Source organism: Xenopus laevis, chromosome 1S (genome assembly GCF_017654675.1).
Source record: "Xenopus laevis strain J_2021 chromosome 1S, Xenopus_laevis_v10.1, whole genome shotgun sequence".
Taxonomy (NCBI): Eukaryota; Metazoa; Chordata; class Amphibia; order Anura; family Pipidae; genus Xenopus; species Xenopus laevis.
Window position 1 is genome coordinate 59,423,808 of NC_054372.1, and position 25,698 is coordinate 59,449,505.

General features: G+C 38.7%; 1 protein-coding gene and 1 long non-coding RNA gene across 2 annotated transcripts; one reads left to right on the plus strand and one right to left on the minus strand.

Annotated features, from left to right (window-relative positions):
* Window positions 1-4,932: 4,932 nt before the first annotated feature.
* LOC108706721 lies at window positions 4,933-7,507 on the minus strand. The gene is made up of 2 exons (XR_001934135.2): window positions 6,883-7,507; window positions 4,933-5,296 (listed from the first exon to the last, which is right to left on the minus strand). It is a non-coding gene; the product is annotated as an uncharacterized LOC108706721 (long non-coding RNA).
* fabp2.S (fatty acid binding protein 2 S homeolog) lies at window positions 7,329-19,868 on the plus strand (the record flags this gene model as incomplete). Its single annotated transcript, NM_001171956.1, is given in 5 exon segments — window positions 7,329-7,355; window positions 15,644-15,667; window positions 18,176-18,352; window positions 18,787-18,894; window positions 19,618-19,868. Coding segments are annotated over 3 exon segments (183 nt in total).
* Window positions 19,869-25,698: the final 5,830 nt, after the last annotated feature.

Sequence of the window (25,698 nt, forward strand, 5' to 3'; positions counted from 1 at the left end):
TGATTGGAAGAAAATGTACTGTTTTTACAGCGCAAGTGATTTCAATGTTCCTGTGCAATATTTAGCTACACTCCTTTCTAGAGTCACTTATACTAAACCAGAGGAGCCTTATGGAACACTTTTGCACCCCCTGAATGGCAAAACATCTTTTACATTTATCATGCTTTCCTTTTTAACCATTCAAAAATGAGTAGTCGCTCCTAGCAAGTCCCCACTACAGCGTGGGTGGATTTGTCTGAATTACAAGAGAATGAAGAAAGGAACAAACACAATGGAGTTCTCTGGGATGCAGAGGCCAGGGCCTATATTTTTTTTAATTTTTCAATTTCCCAGAAATTAAGTTTTAGAAGGAAAATAAGCCTCATCATTTTCACTTGTGGTGTTGGGGAGATTTTATGATTATAAGACATTTGAGAGTAAATGCTATTAACATTCTAGCTTAATATTCATGATATTGCTGTTCCGGTTTTATGGGCAATGGCATTGGACTTGGGAATTTTCCCAGTGTAGTACATGGATCAGCTGATCATTTCTCAGAAACACTCAATGCCAGATGATGGAATTTGCAAAGGCTTATCATCGCCATGTGCATTCTGTTTGAAGCCCTGCAGAAATGTTTGAGAACAGAAATTTATACTGATTTTGGCAAGACCTCTGGGGGTGAAAAAATAATTTGCACTAAGACACTAGGAAACTCACTAATGCACTATTAGTGATCTAAAAGTGAAATTCTTAAATTGCTTTGTAGAAATTTTGCAATTGTTTTTTTTTTTTTTGGCAAGATCTCAGTAAAGTTGTTGTCGATGAGTGAAGACAATCGGGGGGGGGGGAATCAATGTTACAATAATGTTACATTAATGTAATAAAATATTTTTTAACATGAATGAGTTTGGATCAGCAAATTTTCATTCCGCCTGTTTTCCTTTATGGACCTCTAGCATGTGTGCTTTTGAATCATTGTGCCTCCTGTACTCCTGTAGGTGGTTTTGTCCCCTAATTATATCAGTTCATTCTTATTGCACTTATGCAGCAGTCTGACTGTGGAACTGACACCAGAGATGTTAGTGCTGCCAGAATAGGGCAATCTGTTCCTTTGGACTGCATACAGCTACAGTAACAGATTTAAAAAAAAAAAACAAAACAAATGGCTAAGGGGTGAATTAATACATGCAAGTCATTTGCTTCAGGTCTAGTACCCATACCAACCAATCAGGATCTATTCTACTGTTTGAAAATAATCATTTAGTTTCCAATGGTTATTAGATGTTGAGCACACTTTGGTGCAAAGAATATTTACCTTATATCTGGTACATTATTTGCGGTATGATGTAATAATCTACCCCCAACTAAAGATTACAAAAACTGATTGCAGGAGTGTGGAGCCTGTAGCCTACTCATCATTATTTAATTGCAAATCCCAGCAGCCCTTGGAGCCTCAAGATCAGAGTTTGCTTGAGACTTGGTCATCCATTTCAACTAGAAAGCTTCAAATGTAATACTGATAAAATAATTTCTATAATAATAAAACTGAGCGCTATATGAAAGGCCAGAGGCTGACTAACTTGATTTTGTCTTGGGTTAAGATATAGGATATATATATGGCAGCCTCTAATACGAATCCATTTTGGGTCTAACGGAGTCAAATAATTCATTTGTAATTCAATGTAATTAGGAAAATGTGTTTCCATAGTCTTCAATATATTTACAATCTATTATAGACAAGTTGCTACAACTATACTTGCGCTTTTTGTTGCATATGATGCACTCTGCTTTCCCACTGCCAAAGTAACTAATTGTTCATAGAAGAATTCATGCTGCAGCACTCCAAAATGGTGAAAATATTAATTTATTAGTGATAGACTAGACAACGTTTTGGGCTCCTGCACTTTCTCAAGCCTACATACTTAGTGCTTGATGATGGTTCACTAAGGATCATGGGAGTTGTACCCTTTGGGGAATGGGTGGAGCTGATATGCTCCTCCTCATGCTGCACTATTTAAGTGAGTGTATTGCACAACACAAGTATGTAGGCTTGAGACAGGGCAGGAGCCCGAAATGTTGCCTAGTCTTTTGCACTAATAAATTCAGATTTTCACCATTTTGAAGTGCTGAAGCGGGAATTCTTCTATGAACAATATATATATTTACAATATTCTGGTCTTGAGTTGGCCTTGCAATTTATTCTACAGGTGTTCAGATGGATTGACATTAAAACTGCAGGCCCATTTTTCACTTCCATCTCTGCAAACCCATAGGGGCCTATTTATTATGCCGTGTAAAACTAAATTTCCCGTAAAAACGGTGTAAAGAGCTGTGTAAAATAAATGGCAAATTTATCCAGGTGTGTGTGTTTTTTTATTCCATGTAAATGCCAGATTTGCCTCCATTATTTTACATTGCTTCAGACCATTTGTAAGTAAGTTCAGGTGGAAGTTGCTCAAAGAAAACAAGTATTAAAAAAATTACATCATTTATACGCCATTTTTTACACATCGATGCCTGGCAAATTATTCCGCTTTTTTACACCACGTAATAAATGTGCCCCTTAGTGTACAGACGTGTATGAGCGCAATATTGTGCAAGAATAGGAAAGCACTAGTGATGTGCGGGTCAAGCTTTTCCCAACCCACAACCGCCCGACTTTCGGGTTCCTCTTATAGACCCAGCCAACGATGATGTCACAAAAAGGGCAGGACAAGAGGCATGCATCTATAAAAGTTCAACCCGGAAGTCGGAAGACGGCATTTGGAAGGTTGCAGGCGGAGAGAGCAGTCAGAGGAGCTCAACCCGCACCTGCCCGTGACCTGGAAAGGGGGGTGCGAATTCAATACCCATGGTGCCATGTGTGACTACCCATATGGGGCTACAAAATGGGACCTGTTACACAGAATGCTCGAGATCTGGGGTTTTCCAGATAATGGATCTTTCCGTAATTTCGATCTTCATATCTTAAGTCTACTGAAACATCATATAAACATTAAATAACCCTATAGGCTGGTTTTGCTTCCTATAAGGATTAATTATATCTTAGTTACAAGCTACTGTTTTATTATTACAGAGAGAAAAAGATCATTTACAAAAATGTGGATTTTTTTAGATAAAATTGAATCTATTGGAGATGACCTTTCCGTAATTCAGAGCTTTCTGGATAATGGGTTTCCGGATAACGGATCCCATACCTGTAGTGCTAAAGTTTCCAGACCCTTTTCCTTGAGAGTTCCGTCAAGTTTGGAAATCTCCAAAAACAGTTAACCATTAACAATTGTTTCTGGCAAACGTACATTCAACCTGCTAGCAGGCAAAGGATCAAATTACCAGCATTGTGAATCAGTTATTTTGAATACGAATCTCTGTCTAATAAGATAATCTATTTAATTATTTGAGTGTTATTAAAGGAGAACTAAAGCTTAACTAAAGAAGTAGCTAGAAATGTTGTACATTATGTCTTGTGCTTCTGTACCATCCCAAGGCAACCACAGCCCTTTAGCAGTGAATATCCAAAGATGCCCCAGTAGCTCCCCATCTTTTTTTCTGCTGATTCACTGCACATGCTCTGTTCTGCTGACACTTACTGAGCTTAGGGACCCACTCACAATATACAGTACACATAGAATATAAATGTCACAATATAAGGCTGATTAGTAATTAATAAAGATAATTACTACATGGCAGAACAGAAACCAGTGCAATTAGCACCTGAATTTAATAATCAGCCCTGTAGCTTCAGCTTATATTACAAACAAACCTCAGACCCTTAAGCTTAGCTTCTCAACAGCTGCTCAGAGCCCACTGAGCATGTCACAGACACTTTCCAAGATGGTGACCCCCTGTGACAAGTTTGAAGTCCTGGATCATTGCTGCTTTTGAGTAGCTGTAACTTTAGGCTGGTGCAATAAGTTAACTATATAAAATATGGCATTTTTAGCCATATTCATTTTTAGGGTTTAGTTCTCCTGTAACCTTCGTATTTGCATTGGAAACTACATAAATAAATAAAATTTAATTCCACAGTGCAGATAATTTTTAGTATGTTATAGAACGGCTAAGTCAAAAAAAACGTTTCAGTCCGTCTGGTCTAGCTTTTAAATGGTCTCACTCTTTCCAGGTTTCAAATGGGGGTCACAAACCACATCTAAAAAATACAAATGCTCTGTAAGGCTACAAATGTATTGTTATTGCTATTTTTTATTAATCCTATTTTTATTTTGTATTATTTTCTATACAGGTCCTCTCCTATTCGTATTCTCTTATTCAAATCAATACATGGTTGCTAGGGTAATCTGAACCCAAGCAACCAGATTGTTTAAACTGCAAACTGGAGAGCTGCTGAATAAAAAGCTAAATAACTCAAGACCCACAAATAAAAACCAATTGCAATTGCATGGGTTTTCAGTAATAAATGGCTCGAGTATCTCTGCTGGGTCCTTTGTTTATTAAAAATCTGATTGGTTGCCGTTAGTTACTAGATGTGAGCAAACTATAGACTTAACCCATAAAATTAAAAGTCAATTAATGTATTGTTTGGTATATTTGATGCAAATTTAGGTATAAACTTTCTCAACTGACTTGCTCACACATTTAAAACCTGTATGAATTTTAAGACTATTGATTTCTACCAGCCATAGATCTGTCATTTGATATTTTTGTGGCCTGTGTTTTTCCATCCACTGCCCAAAATTTGCAGCCCAAAAACCTTTCTCAGCTAAAATCTGCTCTGTGTTACTATGTACAGACACAGAATATTGATGTTTTTATCCTCTAGCAGAGAAAACACCATTATGTATGCTTGACATTAGGCCAAATGGCAGCAAACCCCCTTTTTTTCTTTTAATTCCCCCTCCCCCACAGTGAGTCTGCATTCAGTTTAAAGTAATCCATGAAAATAGTTATCACAACAATATTGAAGAATAAATCATTCTGAACACAGAAAAATGCTTTTAGGAAGAGTTTACTTAGAAATAGCTTTTACAAAAATTATTTGGAAACCAAAATGTTTTTTTTTTTTTTATAAATGAAACTTTTCCTCACAGTATAGCCATATGAGTGGTCACAAAGTCAAATAATTAGTAGAGCCCATTCATCACAACAGAAATAAATACTCCCAAACAAAATTCCATCTTGGGTAGATTGAGAAAACAGTTGTTTGCAGTCTGCAAATCTTCAGCCAATGGCCATAGAGTACAGTAGTCCAATTAAGGAAGGCACGCCTCTGCATAATACTGCCACTTTGTAACCCAGGCGAGAGAGGTAAAGGCACAGTACTCGTTGTTCTATCCACATAGCTTGAAACTTTTTCCTGTTGAGGAAAGTAAAGACAATTTGTCAGCATCACGTTAATGTAGTCGTGTTGACACATCTAACAATGGAACCACCTACTTTAACAAGAGTTTTGCAAAGATTAGGCAACAAAGTGGATATACGTGTCTATAGGCTGCTATACCAGTCTAACCTGACTATCAGGTTTTAGCCAATGGGCAGAACCAGTAGCCCATTGGTTAAAGGTAATACATAACATATTTGCCAGTGAGGCGTTTATGCTATAAATATTAAAAGGGACAGTAACAACAAAAATGTAAAGTCTTTTCAAGAAATGAAAATAAAATGTATATTGTTGTGCTGCACTGGTAAAACTGGTGTGTTTTCTTCAGAAACTCTACTATAATTTATATAAACAAGCTGCTAAAAAAAAGCTAAAAAAAGGAGAAAAAGCACAGGATACACTAAGCTCTGTAGCATACAATGGGATTCTTCAGAACTTATTTGTTATCTACTGTGTATCCTACACTTGAATGGCTGCCCCCATGGCTACACAGCAGCTTGTTTATATAAACTGCAGTAGTGTCTCTAAAGCAAACACACCAGTTGTACTAGAACAGGGGCAACCGTTCATTTTACTGTTATTCTTTTAACTCACTTTCATTTTTTGGTATTACTGTTCCTTCAAGTAAAATGGGAAACGGTTATCCTGCAGCGGGTGGGGGGCATATTTAGCTACAAATCTGTATCTTTAAAGGAGAAGGAAAGCTACGGAGGCATTTTATTGCCAATAGATTAGCTGCAATAGTGCAAGCTAGAATGCTATATTTATTCTGTATAATGTTTTACCATACCTGAGTAAAAAGCTCTAGAAACTCTGTTTGTTTAGAATAGGAGCTGCAGTATTAACGTGGTGTGACATCACTTCCTGCCTGAGTCTCTCCCTGCTCTGGGCTCAGATTACAGTAGAGGGGGGGGGGGGGAGGGAAAGAGGAGCAAACTGAGCATGCTCTTGCCCAGGGCAATGAGGTTTAAGCTGAAGGCAGGAAGTCTGATACAGAAGCCCATGAGTACACAATAGAAGGAAAGAAATGCAGTGTTTCTTTTGACAGGGGACTCAGAGCAGCACTACTTTGGGGGTTTACTGGTATATTTAGATGGACCTTTCTGATAAGGCTTACTTTGTTTTAACCTTTCCTTCTCCTTTAAGAGGTAATATACAGGCTGATCGGAGAAGTATATGTGAAATATCATCCAAAGACTTAAATGAACTGGCCACATGCTTGCTTGGATTTACAGGACAATAATGACTGCATGCTGCACCATGTGCTTCAGTGTGTTCCCTCTTCTCACTGCCAGTCCTTTATGCAGATGATTCCAAGTCCAAAACAATACTTGGTAGTAAATAGGCCACTCCTGCCCACATACAACTGAATATGTAGGCTAAATATGGACTACTCTGCTTTCTAACAAAGCATGCTGGGATATGTAGGATGGAAATGGGAGCAGGAAGCAGAAACCACTGAATATGCTGTCAGGTCAGTGACGAAGAACTCACAGGCACTGGGGATCTCCTCCCCCTCATTGCTTCCCCGCTAGTAACATTATATACAGAAATGCACTTACACAGGTCAGGGCAGCAGGTAGATGAAGAGGAAAAGCACTAAGTCAAAAAGCAGGAAGATCCACACGTCGAACCAGTAGGAGTGGTGAGATATAGACTCCAAGTAACCCCGGGCCTCCCTTCTGCGCTCGTCCAGTGCTGCAGGATCCGGCACCGCTCTCTCATTGTTCCCTCCTTCCGAGGAGCCTTTCAGGAGCCCTGATGCTTCCCCGCCGTCTAACTTGGAACTCCGATGTTTGGCTTGTTGCGTTTCCATTGCCAGAGTTGTAGTGTAGTAAAAAGCTGCGCCCAAGTTGCGGAGGAGGAAGTGACAGGCGATCATGTGATGGGCAAGGCCGTGCGTGCTGCGTGTCACATAGGAGAGGGTGCGACGCGAACTGTAGTTTCCATGGAAACCATATCAGGGAAACTACTGTTTTTTTTTTTATTGCTTAGTTTGCATTATACAGTTGGTTAAATCTCCCCATTGTGCAAGGTACACACACATGTTTATTCTATTTTTTTTTAAGCCGAGTGTCCGCCCCTCGGTAGAACTAGAGTTGCCGTCTGGTTTGTTCTAAGGGTCAGGCCACACTGGGCGTTTTGCGGAGATTTGGTCGCCTGGCGACTAATCTCCTCATTTTTGCGGATACCAATCTCCCCAAACGCCTTCCCTCACTCTGCGCTGGCTAAAATGCTGCAATTTGTTTTCCGAAGTTGCCTCACGAGGAAACTTCGGGCGACTTCGGAAAACAAATTGCCGCATTTAAGCCAGCGCAGAGTGAGGGAAGGTGTTTGATGTAGGGTTGCCATCCGGCAGGTAAAATACTTGCCAAGGCCGGGGCCGGTATTACAAATTTACCGGCAAATTTGTAATACGATTAAAAAGAGCCCTCGGCCTGCCCCCAATCCCCTTGAACTTAGCTTTTCTTTTGGTTTTTATGCAGCCGTGGCGCGGCCCCACCCCCTTTGACATCACAGCCCGCCCATTTTGATGTCACGGCCCGCCCCTTTGTGTCCCCGCTCCCCACCAGCCGGTAAAGAATTTTTAAAAAGGTGGCAACCCTAGTTTGGGGAGATTGGTCGCCGCAAAGACGAGGCGACCAAATCTCCCCAAAACACCCAGTGTGGCCTGACCCTTAAGCTGTTTGGTTTTTCTAAGACCTCTTCAGGTCTCACATTTCTGTTTTGTTTTCAGCCTTGCAATAATCTGGAAAATAAATAAACAAGATTTAATTACTACCCTTGATGGTGGCCCTGGCTATATACAGGGACATCACCAAACGAGCAGATCTCTCCCCAGTATGCCCACATTAAGGTGGCCGATATCAGGCTGATCCAAATGAAGGCATACGGGCAGGGGGCGGGGCAAATGATGGCAGAGGCAGGGTCAGTAACATCAGGGGCAGGACTAATGATGTGTTGATCAGCGATTGGCTGATTGCCATGTCATTATTTTCAATGTCTTGTCCGGACAGGAATTTGGAAATCTGAACAGGATAGTTTCACCCGGACATAGGGTTGCCACCTCACCCCTTTAAAACCGAACACATATGGAATCTGCAGCCTGCATGGCTAATTAGCAATTCATTTAGGTGAATGCTGCAGTCGGACCTGGTTTATGTGCAGCCATGCATCATGAATAGGGTTGCCACCTGGCCGGTATTTTACAGGCCTGGCCAGTAAAAATAATGGTTGGTCCCAATGTTATTAATAGGGAAAAAAGATAAATATATAGGAAGGCCGGTATTTTTTTCCATGAATCTAAATGAACAGGTGGCAACCCTACACCTGTGTCAAAAGTTCTTTTAAAACTTTCTGTCTGGTTTAAAATATTGAAAAAACTGGACAGAAATACAGGCCGGTGTCTAAGTGATGCAATAACCATACCCTGTTTTCATAACTCCACCAACAAGTGCCCAGCTCTAATGTCATCACTGCAACTTCCAAAATGCTATCTTTCCCTCCCCTTTTGTTCTGGTTTAGCTGCCAGCAAAGGTGGCAACTCTCAGTAGAAAGAACGCAGCAGGAGAACTAGATTCAGCTAAAGGGGTGCTAACACAATACCTTGAGGCTGCACAGGCAATTCATGAGCCGCTACTAAGAATAAAGTCGATATGCCCAATTACTTTGTGCTCACAGGAACCACAATGTGAGGACGCTTTCTGCAAAAGCAGAGTGTGAGACAGAATCAGGGTGGTTAGTCAAGTAGCCAAAAGCACCACTGAGCGCACCAGAAGGGTTAATACTGACCAGTTTAGGGACTGAAATAGTGATAGGAGATTCCCAGAGAAGTGTTACTATGAACATCTACTACCACAGGGGACCAGTTCACCATAAGCGATTACTACCTCTGGAGTGTTGCGAATGCTATGCTTATGTGAAGACCATCCAAGGGATGGAAGATTTATGGTTGTACCATCTGAGCAGTACACTAAAACACCTATGACTAAGTACCAAAGGGTACAAAATGGGCAAGGTGGGCCATTGTTAGGGTACGTACTATCTTATATACAGTATATATGCAAATTTAATAAAAAAAATTACAAATAGCAGTTCACAGGATTCCTTTTGGAGGTTAATGATTATTTCATGAGCCACTGGTGCCGAAGTAATTGAGATATCAAGTTGTTTGTGAGTGTTAATTCAAGGTGGTTAACCCTTCCTCTACTGTTATAGCGTGTGCCCACCTATGAGAGAGAATCCCAAGGCACACATGCTTTACTGGCCAAGTCCAAGGTAATCCATTAGAAGGTAATGCAGAGTAAAGGTACCCATTTAGCCTGAGTAGTTTGTCGGCAGCCAGAAGTAGTGCCATTACTACTCTAAAAATGTCTGCTAAAACTTGCATGCAGACAAAATGTGCCTCTACATTTATGCTTAAATTTGGGCTGGGGCAAAGCTCTGAATGGGTTTTCCCTGTATGAAAGAAGTATCTGAAACACTATAATTTTTACAATGAGTCTACTAGAAGTTTACTTCATAAATCATAAAGGCATAAAGTCTTGTTCATCTCCTGATACCTTAAAACTCATTTATGACTGCAAGTGTGGCATGCTAAAATAGACACAAAATGATGCATACATTGACACATATTGACACAATTCATAAAAATAATATGTGCCCAAACAAGCCTCTTCTGTGTATACTGGGTGCCAACACACCTACCCTGTCTGATTGTGTGTCTATTGTTGGTAAGGACCGACCACCCCTTGGTGTAATACTGATTGTGTCAATATTAAAATAATAAAATATGTCAAAACCGATTGTGTCAATAGCCACAGCTGATTTGCACCAAGTAAGCTGCACACTTATGCTGTTATTATTTGACACCATGGAAGTGAGGCCATTCCCCACTCTGAGAATGCTAGCACAACTCGCACACTATTCACATTATGGACACACTGCATGCAGTTGCAACAACCAACAATTACACTTGAATTCAGCAATGAACAATACTTTGTGAGGGAAAAAAACATGGTGATTTGTGTCTGAGAAGTGCACTTTGCAATCTGCACTGCATTAGAAAATAATTATTGTATAGAGGCTCTGGTGTTGGCGACTGTCTTATTGGGAGGGGCTGAGGAAGACCCAGCAGTCTTGGTACACATGGGTATTAATAACAAAGTTAGAGGAGGTGGTGAAGTCCTCAAGAATGATTTTAAAAAACTAGGTGTAAAGTTGAGGGCGATATTACCTGTGCCACGAGCAACGTTAAGAAGACAGCGAGGCTGAGAGATTGGTGTAGGGAGGAGGAGTTTGAGTTTTGGAGAACTGGACTGGCTCTTTGCTAGGGATGGGCGCACCTCAATGATAATGGTGCAGCTGCTTTGGGGGAGAAGATGGCTAGAGTGTTGGAGGAGATTTTAAACTAAGAGTGGGGGGGGGGACAGTTCAGCAGTGGGCAAATTATTAAAAGGCATGTTAAGGGATCACATTCAAAATTTTGTCTTAGTGAATGGCATTATGAGCAGCAATCAGCATGGCTTTATGAAGGATAGGTTATGTCAGACAAATTTGATTGCTTTTTATGATGAGGTAAGTAGACCTATTTGAATTTTGACAAAGCGTTTGATACCTTGCCCCACAAATGACGGCTTTCTAACTAAGGTCTGTTGGGCTTAATGAAGTCATTGCACATGGATATGAATTTTAAAGTCTTGCACCTGTGATGTAAAAATATCCAAGCCACTTATACCCTTAATGGGACTGGACTAGGCAAATCCATAATGAAAAAGGACCTTGGAGTCCTTGTACATAATAAACATGGCTGTAGCAAGAAATGGCAGCCAGCAGCATCAAGGGCAAATAAGGTCTTGAGCTGTAATAAAATGAGCATTGATTCATGGTAAGAGGGGTCATTCTTTCACTGTATAGAGCACTGGTAAGACTTTATCTAGAATATGCCGTACAGTTTTGGTCTCCATCACTTAAACAGGACATTATTGTATTAGAGAGGGTACAGAGAAGGGCAACTAAGCTGGTAAAAGGTATTGAAAATCTTAGCTATGAGGAAAGACTGGCCAAGTTGGGGATGTTCACGCTGGAGAAGATAACTATGTATAAATATATAAGGGGATCATATAATAATCTCTCTAATGCTTTATTTACCAGTAGGTCTTTCCAGCTGATCCATTTTCACCCAATTCCATCCATCTAAATATTGGGAAGGGGTTTTTTTACGGTGAGAGCTGTGAAGATGTGTAATTCTCTCCCTGAATCAGTTGTACAGGCTGATAGTTAGATAGCTTTATAAAGGGGTTGGATGGTATTTAGCAAGTGATGGAATACAGGATTATGGGAGATAGCTCAAAGTACAAGTTGATCCAGGGACTGTTCTGATCCACCTTGGAGTCAGGAAGGAATTTTCCCCCATCGTAGGATAATATGTAGCTATACATTTTGTTTCTATCCACTCATTGATAGAATGACAATTAGCCTGACTCACATTATTGAAATGTCACTGTAATCAGTCCAGCCCTTCTAGCCAGATTTTCTTGACATGTCCCTGAATTTTCAAGTGACCTGGAAACCCCCATTTAAATACGTAAATATCAATCATAATCTTGATTGCTAAAAATGCTACTATATGTCTATCCACTAGAGGTCAGTAGTGTTTTGTCCATAGTTTAATGTGGAGGAAAATTGTGCTGCCTATATGTTTTTTTTTTTTACTTATATGCATGCTTATATGTAGGGAATTTTCAAAGAAGTCAACTTTAGACGGAAAATATTCTTTTATACTTCTTGACAATAAGTTTCAAGGGTGTTTCATATTCAGCTACATACAGGGCTTTTCAGAATTGTGCATTGTCTGACCGGCAGGGGCAGTATATGCCAATCTGAATTTGGCATTTGCTTTTTTTATTTTCCTGGAATCAGATATAAGCATGGGTTGAACTGCATTGCTTGCATTTTAAATGTAATGCGGAGGGGCAAATTTCACTTATATTTTATAGATGTCAAGTTCAGGTATGGGATCCCTTATAAGAATTATCTCCCATAGAGTATTCTATTTTTTTTTTCTTTTTCTGTTTAATAAAACAATACCTTGCACTTGACTTGGACTAAGCTGCATGAACCAATATTGGTGGCAAAATCATTTTGTTGGGTTTACTAAATGTTTACATCTTTTGTGAAGAACATTTTTGGGGGGGACTATTAATCAAAATTTCAATTTGTGGATTTTGTTTTTTTTATTTTAATATATTTTAGCAACGCATTCATTATTTTTTTTTTTTTTTATAGTTATTTTTTTTTATAGATTATTTGCCTTCTTTTTGGGACTTCTTCCCATATTAAAAAACAAATGCTCTGTACAGCTACAAATGTATTGTTATTGCTACTTTTTATTACTCATTTTTCTCCTAATTATATTCCAGTATCTTATTCAAATCAATGCATGGTTGCTAGGGTAATTTGGACCATAGCAAGTAGACTGCTGAAATTGCAAACTGGAGAGCTGCTGAATAAAAAGCTAAATAACTCAAAACCCACAATTAACAAAAAAGGAAAACCAATTGCAAATAGTGTCAGAATATCACTCCCTACATCATACTAAGCGTTGACTCAAAGATGAACACCCATTTTAATAAATATTGTACATTCAAGTTTTGGAAACTCACATTTGTGAGCGTCTGAAAAAGTCAAGAACAATTTGAACTGCTGTAAAAATTCAGGTTTATTATACATCAATTGGGAGTCCAACATCTGATTTCCAACTTAGTTAAGCCTAAGGGACTCGCCCCAGTTCTCAGGCAATTATATGCAAAAGATTCCTTTATCAAAAGATCCTGAGGCTTTTTTCAGTAAAAAAATATAATTTTGAAAATATTTTACATCTCAGATACACCTATGACTAAGCGCCAGAGGGTGCGAAACACGTATGGTGGGCCTGGTGGGGTCAGTATGTATCTGAGTTTTAACGCTAATCTAACTAAAATTATATTTTTTTACTGAAAAAAGCCTCGGGACAGTTATCTTTTGATAAAGGAATCTTTTAAAATTCAGGTTTAAACATTTATAAATCAGCCCCCTATACTTGTTTTTTTCTCTATACAGTTGTATTTAGTAATGTGCAAAGGCTGCTATACTACTTACTTTCACGATGTAAAAACAATATTTTCATCAGACCCTTATAAAATAGTGTCAGCCAATGACAAATGCTCACAGGTTATTTGCAGCCTTACTGAGCAATAACCTTTGTTATAAGCAGGACTCTCCAGTGATCTTTTTTGGTGTTTTCGTGTCCATGGGCATTAACTTTAAGCATTACAATTTGCTTCATAATTATTTTTAGTTTGTCAAAAACAAGTAGTCATGGTAATTGACATACCTCCCAACAATTGAAAAATCACAAGACCAAGCCCCTTTTAATGGCCACACCCCCTAATTAGCATGCCCATTTTAAAAAAATTGGCAGGTTATACAGCTTTGAACCCATTACTGGGAGATGTAGGGCCATTTTTTATGTGTTATTACAGTTTTGCTAATGAAGGTAAAATTGCCCTTTAAGCTGTGAGTCACAGTTCACCCAAGAGACTTGTTTATCTTAATTAGTTACAATTGTATCTTTGCTTACCTTAAATTTTTACAAATGTATCTAAGTGCAGGCGCGCTGTATTTTGGTCTCTCTGGCAAAAAGCTGAGGTATAAAAATCGGGACATTTAAGAGGGAATTACATCAGTAAGCACAAGGATAGCACAACATATACTTACAACATATATTTAGGGTGCCTAAGACCAATCATAGTATCATAAACATTTTCCCCTAAGGAAGCATGGGGGATACAATACAAAATGAGTAGAGGTGCTGATTTATGATGCACAGATTTCCCTGAATTTCTTTAAGTAGCCCATAGGTAGTGGGGGAGTGAATTCTAACTACATTTATTACAGTATAAGATTTTTCTCTTTTTTTTGACTCACATCAAGTGGGGACTGGCCATGGCCTGTGTGCATTTTACAAAACAAATTATATATAATGCTGGCAAGCTCCTTTTTGGTTTATGGTTTACAGTATTTGATGGAAAAGGCAGTTCTCGCAGGCTCCTATATATTGTTCTTATATTGTTCTTATCTGTCCTTGACACACAGCTGAGTCAGCTTGCTTTATATAGAAATGGGCCTGTCCATTGTTTTAGCTTACGAAATGTGTGCTATTATGTAATGTCGTGGTTTAATGAAAAAGTCAATGAGAAACAAACTACTCTTACCTATCCATTCATACTTGATAAGGTTGTTCTATTACATAGCTTTTTTATGTGTTAAAACTTGACAAATTAATTTCTGGTATAAAGCCCATTTAATTAAATTACAGCGAATAGGGATACACTAAGGGGGTTATTTATCAAAGTCCGAATTTATCTCAATATTTTCTGCGACAAACGTGATCAAAGCCACTCGGGTTTTTTACGCTTATTTATTATTACATTTTCCCGAAAATTTGCTTTGAGGTAAAAAATCTGATTTTTTTGGGGGATTTTCTCATCCAATTTTCACGAATTTCATGATTTTTTTCAGAATTTTCACCCAAAAACTAAGAAAACTTCGGGGGAATTGCATGAAACCCAGCGCACATCAAAAAATCATTGGGACTTCTCCCATTGACTTATATGCAACCTCGACAGGTCTGAGATGCTGGATTTTCAGATTCTGACTTTTTCATCCTCAGGGTTTAATAAATTCTGAAAAAATCTGATTTTTTATGATTTTTGCATTCGGAGTTTAGTAAATAACCCCCTTAGTAATGCAATTGTATTTATTAATGGGATTAAATACAGTGCTTAACCATTTTATTCTTACAGTAATATGTTTTTCTCAGAATACCAGCATCATTGTGTAAAGCTCCACACACAACTCTGCAGTTGCCTCATTTATTATACCATATAAATGCAGGAAAATGTAGAATCTGCAGCACTGATATTATGGTACCACCATGAACTTGGAATCTATATTTCTCAAACCCCAAGCAGCAAAAGGCTTGGGCACAGTTTTTCCTTAGATGCCATCTAGTTGCCTGCAGTGCGGTAGAAAATTGTATTCTTTTCCCCCAGGTAATTCCTGGTATAAATACAGGGCTCCCATAGGCATCCCCAAGGAGCACAAAGGTGAATGCATTTGCCATCGCCAACTAAATAAACAAAGCCCTTCCTTAGCTGGAAACTTTAGTGGGAGCTGATGATGATGTAGCCGATGATCTGCAGGATCAGCCTATGGGTAGGGTAAAGTCAAAATGTTACTATATTTAGTTGCATATAATAATTCCTATGAAACCCTGTCATCATTGCCTTTAAGAAGATGCAAACTCTAGGAAATCCTCCAGAGACCATGGAGCACATTAATTAAAGTGGATGCAAAATCATCCCGCCAATTTAATGGATTGTATTAGTTTCTCTAAAAATTATATATAATATGCAATACACTTGCTAATCATTGACATACTACATATTACATTGGCTTCTAAATTTAGACTTACATTTTGTAGAGTTGTTTGATTTTTATGTGGGAATCCAGTACAGCAAGAGCATGAACAGTAATTATATCCATATGCTGCGATATGCCCTAGATATTTGGATTTTAAGTATTAATGAGGAAAACTTAAGCTTGGGGTGACCAGAAGGGTTACCATATCATTGTTTATAAGTGATCATACATAAAAATTGACAGGCTGTATGGAGGACAGCTATTTATTTCAGATGTATACTACAGGTTGCGGTTGGTTCTAATCATGGGTGCATTACTGGAATAGTTGGCCTATTAATGTGTATTTTCCAATGAATAATACAGAGACAGATAGTAACACAGATTCACTGAATGCTTCCCTTGGCACCAAATGGAAATATCTGTAATTGTGTAACAGGGTGCATTTGTTGCAGTAACAGACTACATCTGCACCTTGTTGCATTTTCTTGTTTTTTTTTCCATTGACTATGATAAAAAGCAATCCATAAGAGATGCACTTTTGTCACTTTGACCTGACCTTTCATAAGAAAACTCTCTGTAACTGTCTACATGCACTTTACCTTTTTGTATATGTCAAGGACATATTTGAGAGTGGGTTATTCTGCATAAAATCTTATTTAGTCTTATATTTGGATTCAGTAATAAAACTGGGGAGTATCGTACTGTTTTTTTAAAAGTTAAAATGCGATATTCTTACACAATGGTAATCAACATGACAATGGTAAGGTGGTTTTATAGTTTTACTGAGCAATAACCTGTGCTGAACTCAGACTCCCTTGTTTAAGCCAGAATAGCTGCACAACCCGTATGTTGCTATCAGCATTACAATTAATAACATATGTTTATAATTACTCCCTTGGGGTACATTAACAGAACAAAATAGTCTTCTCATTAAGTGGAGTTATTCTCAAATGTAATTGAGTTCCAGATGTACTGAAACCATGTCATTGTGTACATGTTTCTAGGGTTTATAAAGACCCCAGTTTACCTATGTGTCTGTCACAAACATATTATCAGTTTGCAATTTGCTCTATTAGAGGACAGCAAAAGAGCACAACAATAATGAGCATTATGTCACCCAACTGTTAATTACTCTACTGGGAGATGTCTAAATATCTGGAATTGCTTCCATGCATTGTAATGGAAGTTACTTGGACCTCTAACATGTTACCGCCCTCCAGAGAAGCTACTAAGCCTGTGGCTGAAGGACCTTTTCAGTTGAAACCCACCTTAGAGTTATTATTACCTTTATTTAGGGTCCCCTTATGTCAATGCAATGTTTCAGATACAGGAAAATATACTTGAATCCATTATTATTATTTAGCCACAATTCTAAGACATACATGAAAGAAAATATGCGTTTCACCAAAAATGTCACACTTATTGATCTTCAAGACTATCAAGTGCATTTTTAGAAGAGATTTTATTGTGGCCTTTTTCACAGCATAAATCTTTGTTAGGGCATGAGAAATGTACAACACTGTATCATGCATAGTATTAATATAATCATTGCTTAGAAGCTCAGTTGCTGCACAATTAATTAATGAAATCCAACTTCTGTATAGGATATGCTCATTAACTAAAAATCTTTTCATGTCAGGTTTCTAAATGATGTACTTATTTTACAGGAATAAACTAAAAATGTTGATAAATACTGTAGCAAATCAACTCACATTAATTCTGTTAGTCTGCATAAAAATGCTAAATAAACCAAAATTAGCAGCAGGTGATTCTTAAAAATACCCATTATAAAAGCCCCTCCTAATTGAGTAAGTAGACAACATTAAGCAGAAAGCTTAAATCTAATGTTAGAAATGATCTCAGGGAAGGGTTAACGTTTCACTTTTGGGGTGGAGAATAATTAAGACAATATCTTGGAGCAGACTTTAGACAGCCACATCACATGGAGATCTCTGTACAGATATGGGGAGAGAATAAATACGAGTAGAACTTGTGGCCCTACATTGGTTGAGTCAGTTTTGCCTAGCCAACAGCTCTCTCCACCAATCATCATGGCCTTTGATGGATCTTGGAAGGTTGACAGAAGTGAAAACTATGAGAAATTCATGGAAGTTATGGGTAAGTATTGTGTCTAACATATTTTACTAATGATGTATCTGTGGTTTGTATTTAGTTTCCCATAGACATATAGTATTTAGGTATCACATTTTCCCATTTTTTATTAAAATCAGATCTAGCCATATAAGTGTCAATCACCATGATATCTGTGCTATAAAATATATTACTGTCCTCAGTCATTTGTCTTACCTGGTAGAATCAGCTTTTTTTCCCCAATAACTAGGATTTTTAAAATAACTGACATCATCTTGACCTCTTTCTTTTTTTTCTCTTATAGGTATAAATTTAGTGAAACGGAAGCTGGGAGCACACGACAATCTGAAGTTCATAATCCAGCAAGATGGAAACAACTTTGTAGTGAAAGAATCCAGCACATTCCGTAATATTGAAATCAAGTTTACCCTTGCACAACCTTTTGAGTATTCTATGGCTGATGGAACAGATCTCAACGTAAGTTCATACTAATGAGTTTTTCAATTTAAAATGTTTATCCCGTTGTATTGGTATTAGCAGAAGCAAGGAACATTGCTTAACACAGCCCTTTGATACCCAGAGTAATCTTATTCTCCTGAGATAAGACTCTGAATGTTGACCCTTATTAACATCCATTATTATCACATGTTCATGTCAGCAGTTGGTAAGAAAACACCTTATGATAAGAAAGAAATCTGAATGGGCGAATAAAAGAAATTCAGGCTGATGTTTTATCTCCTAGGTTACAAAAAGTATGTATTTTCAAGCCGACAGCTGATCTGTTTGTTCGCTAATGAGCCAATCCTATGCCAGTGAACACACATAGGTGGTGTGGAAGGTTTTCTACACAGGTGCAAATACGCCAACTGAGAATATGACCACTCTGCTATGGTTAACATTTTGTATTTCAGGGCTCCTGGATACTACAGGACAACCAGCTTATTGGAACCTTTACTAGAAAAGATAATGGAAAAGTTCTGAAAACTACTAGACAAATCATTGGGGATGAACTTGTTCAAGTGAGTTTGGCCTTCAGATCTTTCAATGTCAAGCAGTGACAGTGGCAAAACTAGGGTTCATTGCAGTACAGAAGACACATTGATAAAATTCCTTATGGGATCATTTTCTTTTGAAGGGTATCTATTCCCCAAAAATGCTGTTGACTTACTCTGCACACTTTTTGCAATTTAAATGTATTTACTATTTTTAGCGATCTGTTACATTAAAGGGCATGTAAAGTCTACAATAGAATAAAGCTAGAAATGCTGTATTTTGTATACTAAATATAAACTTGAACTTACTGCACCATGAGCCTAAACAAACAAATGATTTATTCTTTCAAAGTTGGCTACAGGGGGTCACCATCTTGTAACTTTGTTAAACATCTTTGCAAGACCAAGACTGTTCACATGCTCAGTGTGGTCTGGGCTGCTTAGGGATCATCATAAACAAAGCTGCTTGAGTTCTGCATGGCTGGGAAGTAAGGTGGGGGCTCCCCCTGCTGTTCATAAGTATGATTGTTTCCCTGCAGAGCAGTTAGGGACCGTCTGACAATTCCTATCCACAGCAGTAAATGAAGGGAGAATTTCACTGCATACAGTCAGGTTTCTTATAAAAACAGTACACATTTTTTAATTAAAGTAGAATGGAAAGTTTCTTCGTTATGAATCTCATATTCCAAATTTACAATTTAATTCATCCGAATGGAACATTTTTGATAATGGGTATTTTCTTGTTTTTAGACATATCTGTATGAAGGCACAGAGGCTAAAAGGATTTTCAAGAGAGGCTAAGTGTTATTACTGGACAGAAGAAACAGCCACTGATATGCTTGAAGCTATTGACACATTGGGCATACAACAACAACAAAAAAAACCTAATGATTATTGACACGACAGGCCATCAATTGTAAATATTATTGCTAACATGGTTTCAAAATGCCCCTAGGATTTCTTCTATTTTTCATATTATTCAATAAATGTGGTTCCTAAAATTTACTTGTCATTTTTTTTGTTCTCCAGTTCCCCTAATGCAATTGCATAGCAAATTGCATGGATATGTAATGTACCCACTATTGTAATATATAAGTATATTATAGGTCACTGAGGAGTTCCGTTATAAAGAACTTGCTGTGGTTGGATTTCTATTAGATACCAGAGACTTAAGTAGACTGGTGAAAGGTTATGGAAAATTATTGCCACCTCTTAATAACACAGCTGACATTTAGCAAAACAAATTAAAGCTTTTTACTACTGGTTTGCAATAGGTTCTTGCTCTGATGCAAAATTGCCCAATATAAGCCCCTAAATAGTGTCACAGACAGCCTCCTTAGGTATATGCCATCTGTTCTAGTCATAATTCTAGAGAGAACACACATTATCTCACAATCTACTGTGAATCTATTTCCTCTGCCCAACCACAACTCCTATATCCTATCTGTGCATCAACTTCTGTTCTGCTATAGTCTGCTGAGTTAGTGTTTATATTGAGCATGTCATCTACAAAGGTGGTGGAACCTTCTAGTAAGGGCGTGGTAATGGTGGTGAGGGGAGTTGCAAGACAAAGCATTGGTAGTTTTGGCAGAGCCAATAAGAATAAATGGCTACATAGACAGCAGAAGCACCCACAGCCCACCCAAAACAAGTGCTTTCTTCTTTGAGAGCTGGTTGGTGCTTGACTACCCTTTTAGGAACAACCGCTACTTTTTCTCCAAATTATTACTTTAGTGTCATATGTAACTGCAAATTGCAGTTGTCGTAACACAATCGTTAAAGGTATTTCTATGAAAATGTCCTCCTCACACTTCTGCATAGTTGTGCTCACATCACTTAGTTCATCCTGCCCCATTTTATGAATCACACTCAACGCACCAATTGATGCAGGGGAACCCTGGAGCTATTGCTAATTCTGAAGATTTCAGTAGCTCTCAGGTTGCCAAAGTAGCCTGTGTCAATAGAAACAGTGTACTTGCATCTAAAGTATTGTCATTTTGATGACGAGCACCAGAGGTAAGAAAATTTAAATACCACAGATTTTGAATGCCACAGATATTCAATGCAACTGCATCCCATTTGTGCTGAAATTCAAGCACCACTACATGAGATTTTAATGCATAAGTCTCATCAGATGCATCAGGTGCATCACCCACTTGCAACTTAAATTACTCTGGAATTAAGGTAAAATTCTAGATTATATGGGCAAGTTTTGGTCAAATCTCTTTTGTGCAGACCATCAGGAGGCTCCTACACTGATTGTCTGGAGGGACCAAGTCAGTAGCTGTTATTGGCCCATGTATGGCCAGCTTTAGTCTAGTCTAGCAGATAAAGCAGAGCCGGAACTAGGAGTAGGCAGAAGAGGTACCTACTTAGGACGCAACATTGAGGGGGTGCTGGGCAGGTACCTGTTGATGGGTCCTCTGCCCACCCCTAGTCTGGGTTTGCATTCTCTCATGTTCCAGGGTTTGCCTCTCTCGACTCTTGCCAGCATGTGCAACATCACCCTGCCCACCCCTGATGTAAAGGCATATGGCTGTGTTGAGACTGGACTGTTGAGCGAGTACCTTCTACTAAAATTCAATGCTTTTAGCTTGACTGGGGACCGTTTGTGGGGAAAGGATGGGGATGTGCCACTATAACACTGATGAAGATCCAGGAAAGCATAGGTGTACATAGGAAGCAAGGGGGGCACTTGCCCTCCCTGGAGTTTCCCCTCAAACAGGGAAAAAACAATAGCCCCAGGTCTTAAGCTGGCCATAGACACAAAGATAAAGTCGTATGAATCAATTAGGTACCATTTTCAGACTGTATCTGAATCAACCCGAAATTAGAAGATTTCTGTCAGCTAACAATAATATGTCTGCATGTATTACATGTACATATCAATGGGTGTCTGTCACTACTATTTGTCGGACATAATTTTCGTGTGATTTCACAGGCACGGGTGCAGCCAGCTGGGTCCCCTACCCACCCCTCCAGAAGTGATGTTCGAGGTGGAGTCAAGTGCGCACTTGAATCCACCTCGGGTGCGGGCCCTAGGGCAGTCGCTACCCTGGTAGTTCTAGCACTGAACCCCCAGGAGCTAACCTTTCTAGGACCCCAATCATTAGATGCCATTCTCTGGTGACACATATAAAACACACATTCATATAGCAGTTTATTTCAGTCTTGGCTTCTTTCATTCATACTGTATATACTGTTTATCAATTTATTCAGCAGCTTTGCTTCAGAGACTGGTAGTGATATGGGTCCAAGTCCAGGGAGACAGAGCAATAAAACCATTTTCATCTATGGTTAAATAAACCGTCCCAATCAATGAAGATTGTCATATCAGTGTTCTTTAAAGTAACATTTCATTCAGGAAATTATTTTATTGAAAAGAAAATCAAATACATTTCTCAACAACTTCAACTTCCATCTGGGATGGATCCTCATATATCCTGAAAATCTGAATTTTTCAGAGCAAAAAAAATGCATTTTGTAGGCTATGAGCGAAAAGCCGAACTTGTTTCTTCAAAAAGTATGAATAAATGCCATTTTCTATGCTGAAATCCAGCTGTGTAACAGTTCTTCTCTTTCTGCATCATTTGAAATCCTGACAGGGAAGGAGGGACTAAACACTGATGTTACAAATTGAAACAACTTCTCCACAGCTTACAGACAGCATGCAGGAACTACATAACCCACAATGCATTGCACTATGATGGTCCGTTCCTTATTGAATTCACGTGTGCAGGGAATTGTGGGGTTTGGAGGATGCAGGCTGAGGACAGATGGCTGCTGATACAAAGTAACAGTAGTCAGCCAGCTCAGCAAAATAGTCAGACAGATCAGCAGGGGGCTAGGTTTAGGAAACTGTCAGAAACCATTACAAATCATGAAACGTCTCATTATTTATTTTTTATAGTTTTTTTTAATCATTTGCCTTTTTCTTCTGTCTCTTTCAAGATTTAAAGTTGGGTGTCCCTGACCCCATCTACAAATGCTCTGTAATCCTACAAAGGTATTATTATTGCTACTTTTTATTAATCCTCTTTCCTTTCTTTTCAGACCTTCTCCTATTCAGATTCAAGTCTATTATTCAAATCAGTGCATGGTTACTAGGGTCATTTGAACCCTAGCAACTGGCTTGCTGAAATTGTTAACTGGAGAGCTGCTGAATAAAAAAGGTAAATAACTCAAAAGCCACAAATAATAAGAAATAAAAACCAACTGCAAATTGTCTCAGAATATCACTGTCTACATTATACTAAAAGTTAACGCAAAAGTGAACAACCTCTTTAAAGGTTCTCAGCTTCAATCTGCCATCCTTAAAATCAAGTCTTCCAACCTCACAAATCAGATTGTATCATTCTATAGTACCAGAGATCTATTTAGCAGGGAATCATGGCAAAGGACAATATATGCATCTGGGGGTCTAAAAGTTGCTATGTAGGCATGACAACCCAGCAGCACATTGTTGCAAAAGAGAAACCTTATATAGGAATTTTCAAGTGGGCAGAAGGTGGCCATACACGGATAGATCCGCTCGTTTGGCGATGTCGCCAAACGAGCGGATCTCCCTCCGATATGCCCACCTTGAGGTGGGCAATATCGGGCTGATCCGATCGTGGGCCCTAGGGCCCAACGATCGGATCCTAGCGTTCGCCAAACGGGCGGTCGGATCGCGGGACCGCATCAACGAACAGATGCGGCCGCGATCCGACGGGATTTTTAATCCCATCCGATCGAGATCTGGCCGACTTTCGGCCAGATCTCGTTCGGGGAAGCCCGTCGGGGGCCCCCATACACGGGCCAATAAGCTGCCGACACGGTCTGTCGGCAGCTTTTATCGGCCCGTGTATGGCCACCTTAAGTTTAGTTATATGTTCTATTAGCCTGTAAACTCGTTTACTAGCCAATGATTGGTAATATCTGACCAATGACATTGCAGAATTGCATAGCACAAATGTTTTACAATGCAGAGCCCATACAGTATACAGTATATATATATATATATATATATATATATATATATATATATATATATATATATATATATATGCATACTATTGGACAGACCTAATGAATTGTCATTACTTTAAAGCACAAGGCTGTGTTTTTTTTCTATTGTACAGAGAATTATAGCTTAGTTTTTTAACTGACCCTGACACCAGATACAAAAATTTCATTGTGCCATAGAAATACATGTTGCTTTTATATACATATTTGTTTTATTGTTCTGTTGCTACAGGTTTTCTTGAAACTGCTTTTCTCTAGGTTTTCAGTGGTGAAATGTTCAGTCCATATAAGATATGTCCTTGCTCTGTCTCTTAAAGGGATGATTGATTGTGTGGCCTCTGTCCAACTTCCAACAACTTATTGACTTACTCTCAAAAGAGACCTACAAAATCAGACTAAAAAGCAGACGTGGCTTCTCTGTAAGCTTGGCTAGACAGCACAAGTGGATTCGGATGCATTCCTTCATAGAAAGTAATACTTTCCATTACCTGCTCAAATGGAGTTGTCAGATCATCTCTTCAATCACTAAAAATGACCCAAAATCCCTTTACTAGACAACAGCAAACTAAATTGGATGCAACAAGCCAAAGGCCTCGGCAACAGTATGCAACAAATGTAAAGGTATGGTGGGATTTTTAACTCTATGAGATGATTAGGGATGTAGCGAACGTCGGAAAAAAAGTTCGCGAACATATTCGCGAACTTGCGCAAAAATGCGAGAGGTTCGCGAACGGTTCGCGAACCCCATAGACTTCAATGGGAAGGCGAACTTTAACATCTAGAAAAGACATTTCTGGCCAGAAAAATGATTTTAAAGTTGTTTAAAGGGTGCAACGACCTGGACAGTGGCATGCCAGAGGGGGATCAAGGGCAAAAATGTATCTGAAAAATCTGCCTGTGTGTGCTTGGAAGAGATAGTGTAGGGGGAGAGCTGTTAGTGATTTCAGGGACAGATGATAGTAAGTTTGCTGGCTAGTAATCTGCTTGATACTGCTCTGTATTGGAGGGACAGAAGTATGCAGGGATTTGAGGGACATTTTAGCTTAGGTAGCTTTGCTGGCTAGTAATCTACTGTTCTCTTTAAACAACTGCCATACGTTGACCTTGTAGGCATTGTTTGCCCAGTTTTTTTGGACGCAGCCACTGAAGCACAGTTGCCAGAAAAAATATGCCATATAAATGCTGAAAATAGTCATTTTTTCGCCATACGTTGACCTTGTAGACATTGTTTGCCCAGTTTTTTTGGACGCAGCCACTGAAGCACAGTTGCCAGAAAAAATATGCCATATAAATGCTGAAAATAGTAATTTTTCGCCATACGTTGACCTTGTAGACATTGTTTGCCCAGTTTTTTTGGTTGCAGCCACTGAAGCACAGTTGCCAGAAAAAATATGCCACATAAATGCTGAAAATAGTCATTTTTTGCCATATACGTTGAGTCAACGTATGGCAAAAAATGACTATTTTCAGCATTTATATGGCATATTTTTTCTGGCCTCTGTGCTTCAGTGGCTGTGGCCAAAAAAACTGGGCAAACAATGCCTACAAGGTCAACGTATACACTACTACAGCGGTGGATACGGATTACGTAAAATATATGAATGCTGCTTGAAAAAAAGTAACTCAAGTGGTTTTTCTAGAGACGATAATATTATCAATATTTAGACAAAATGTGAACAAGCTCACACAGCTCGATGGCGGGTTGAAGAAAACAGTGTGCAAATAATGCCTACAAGGTCAACGTATACACTACTACAGCGGTGGATACGGATTACGTAAAATATATGAATGCTGCTTGAAAAAAAGTAACTCAAGTGGTTTTTCTAG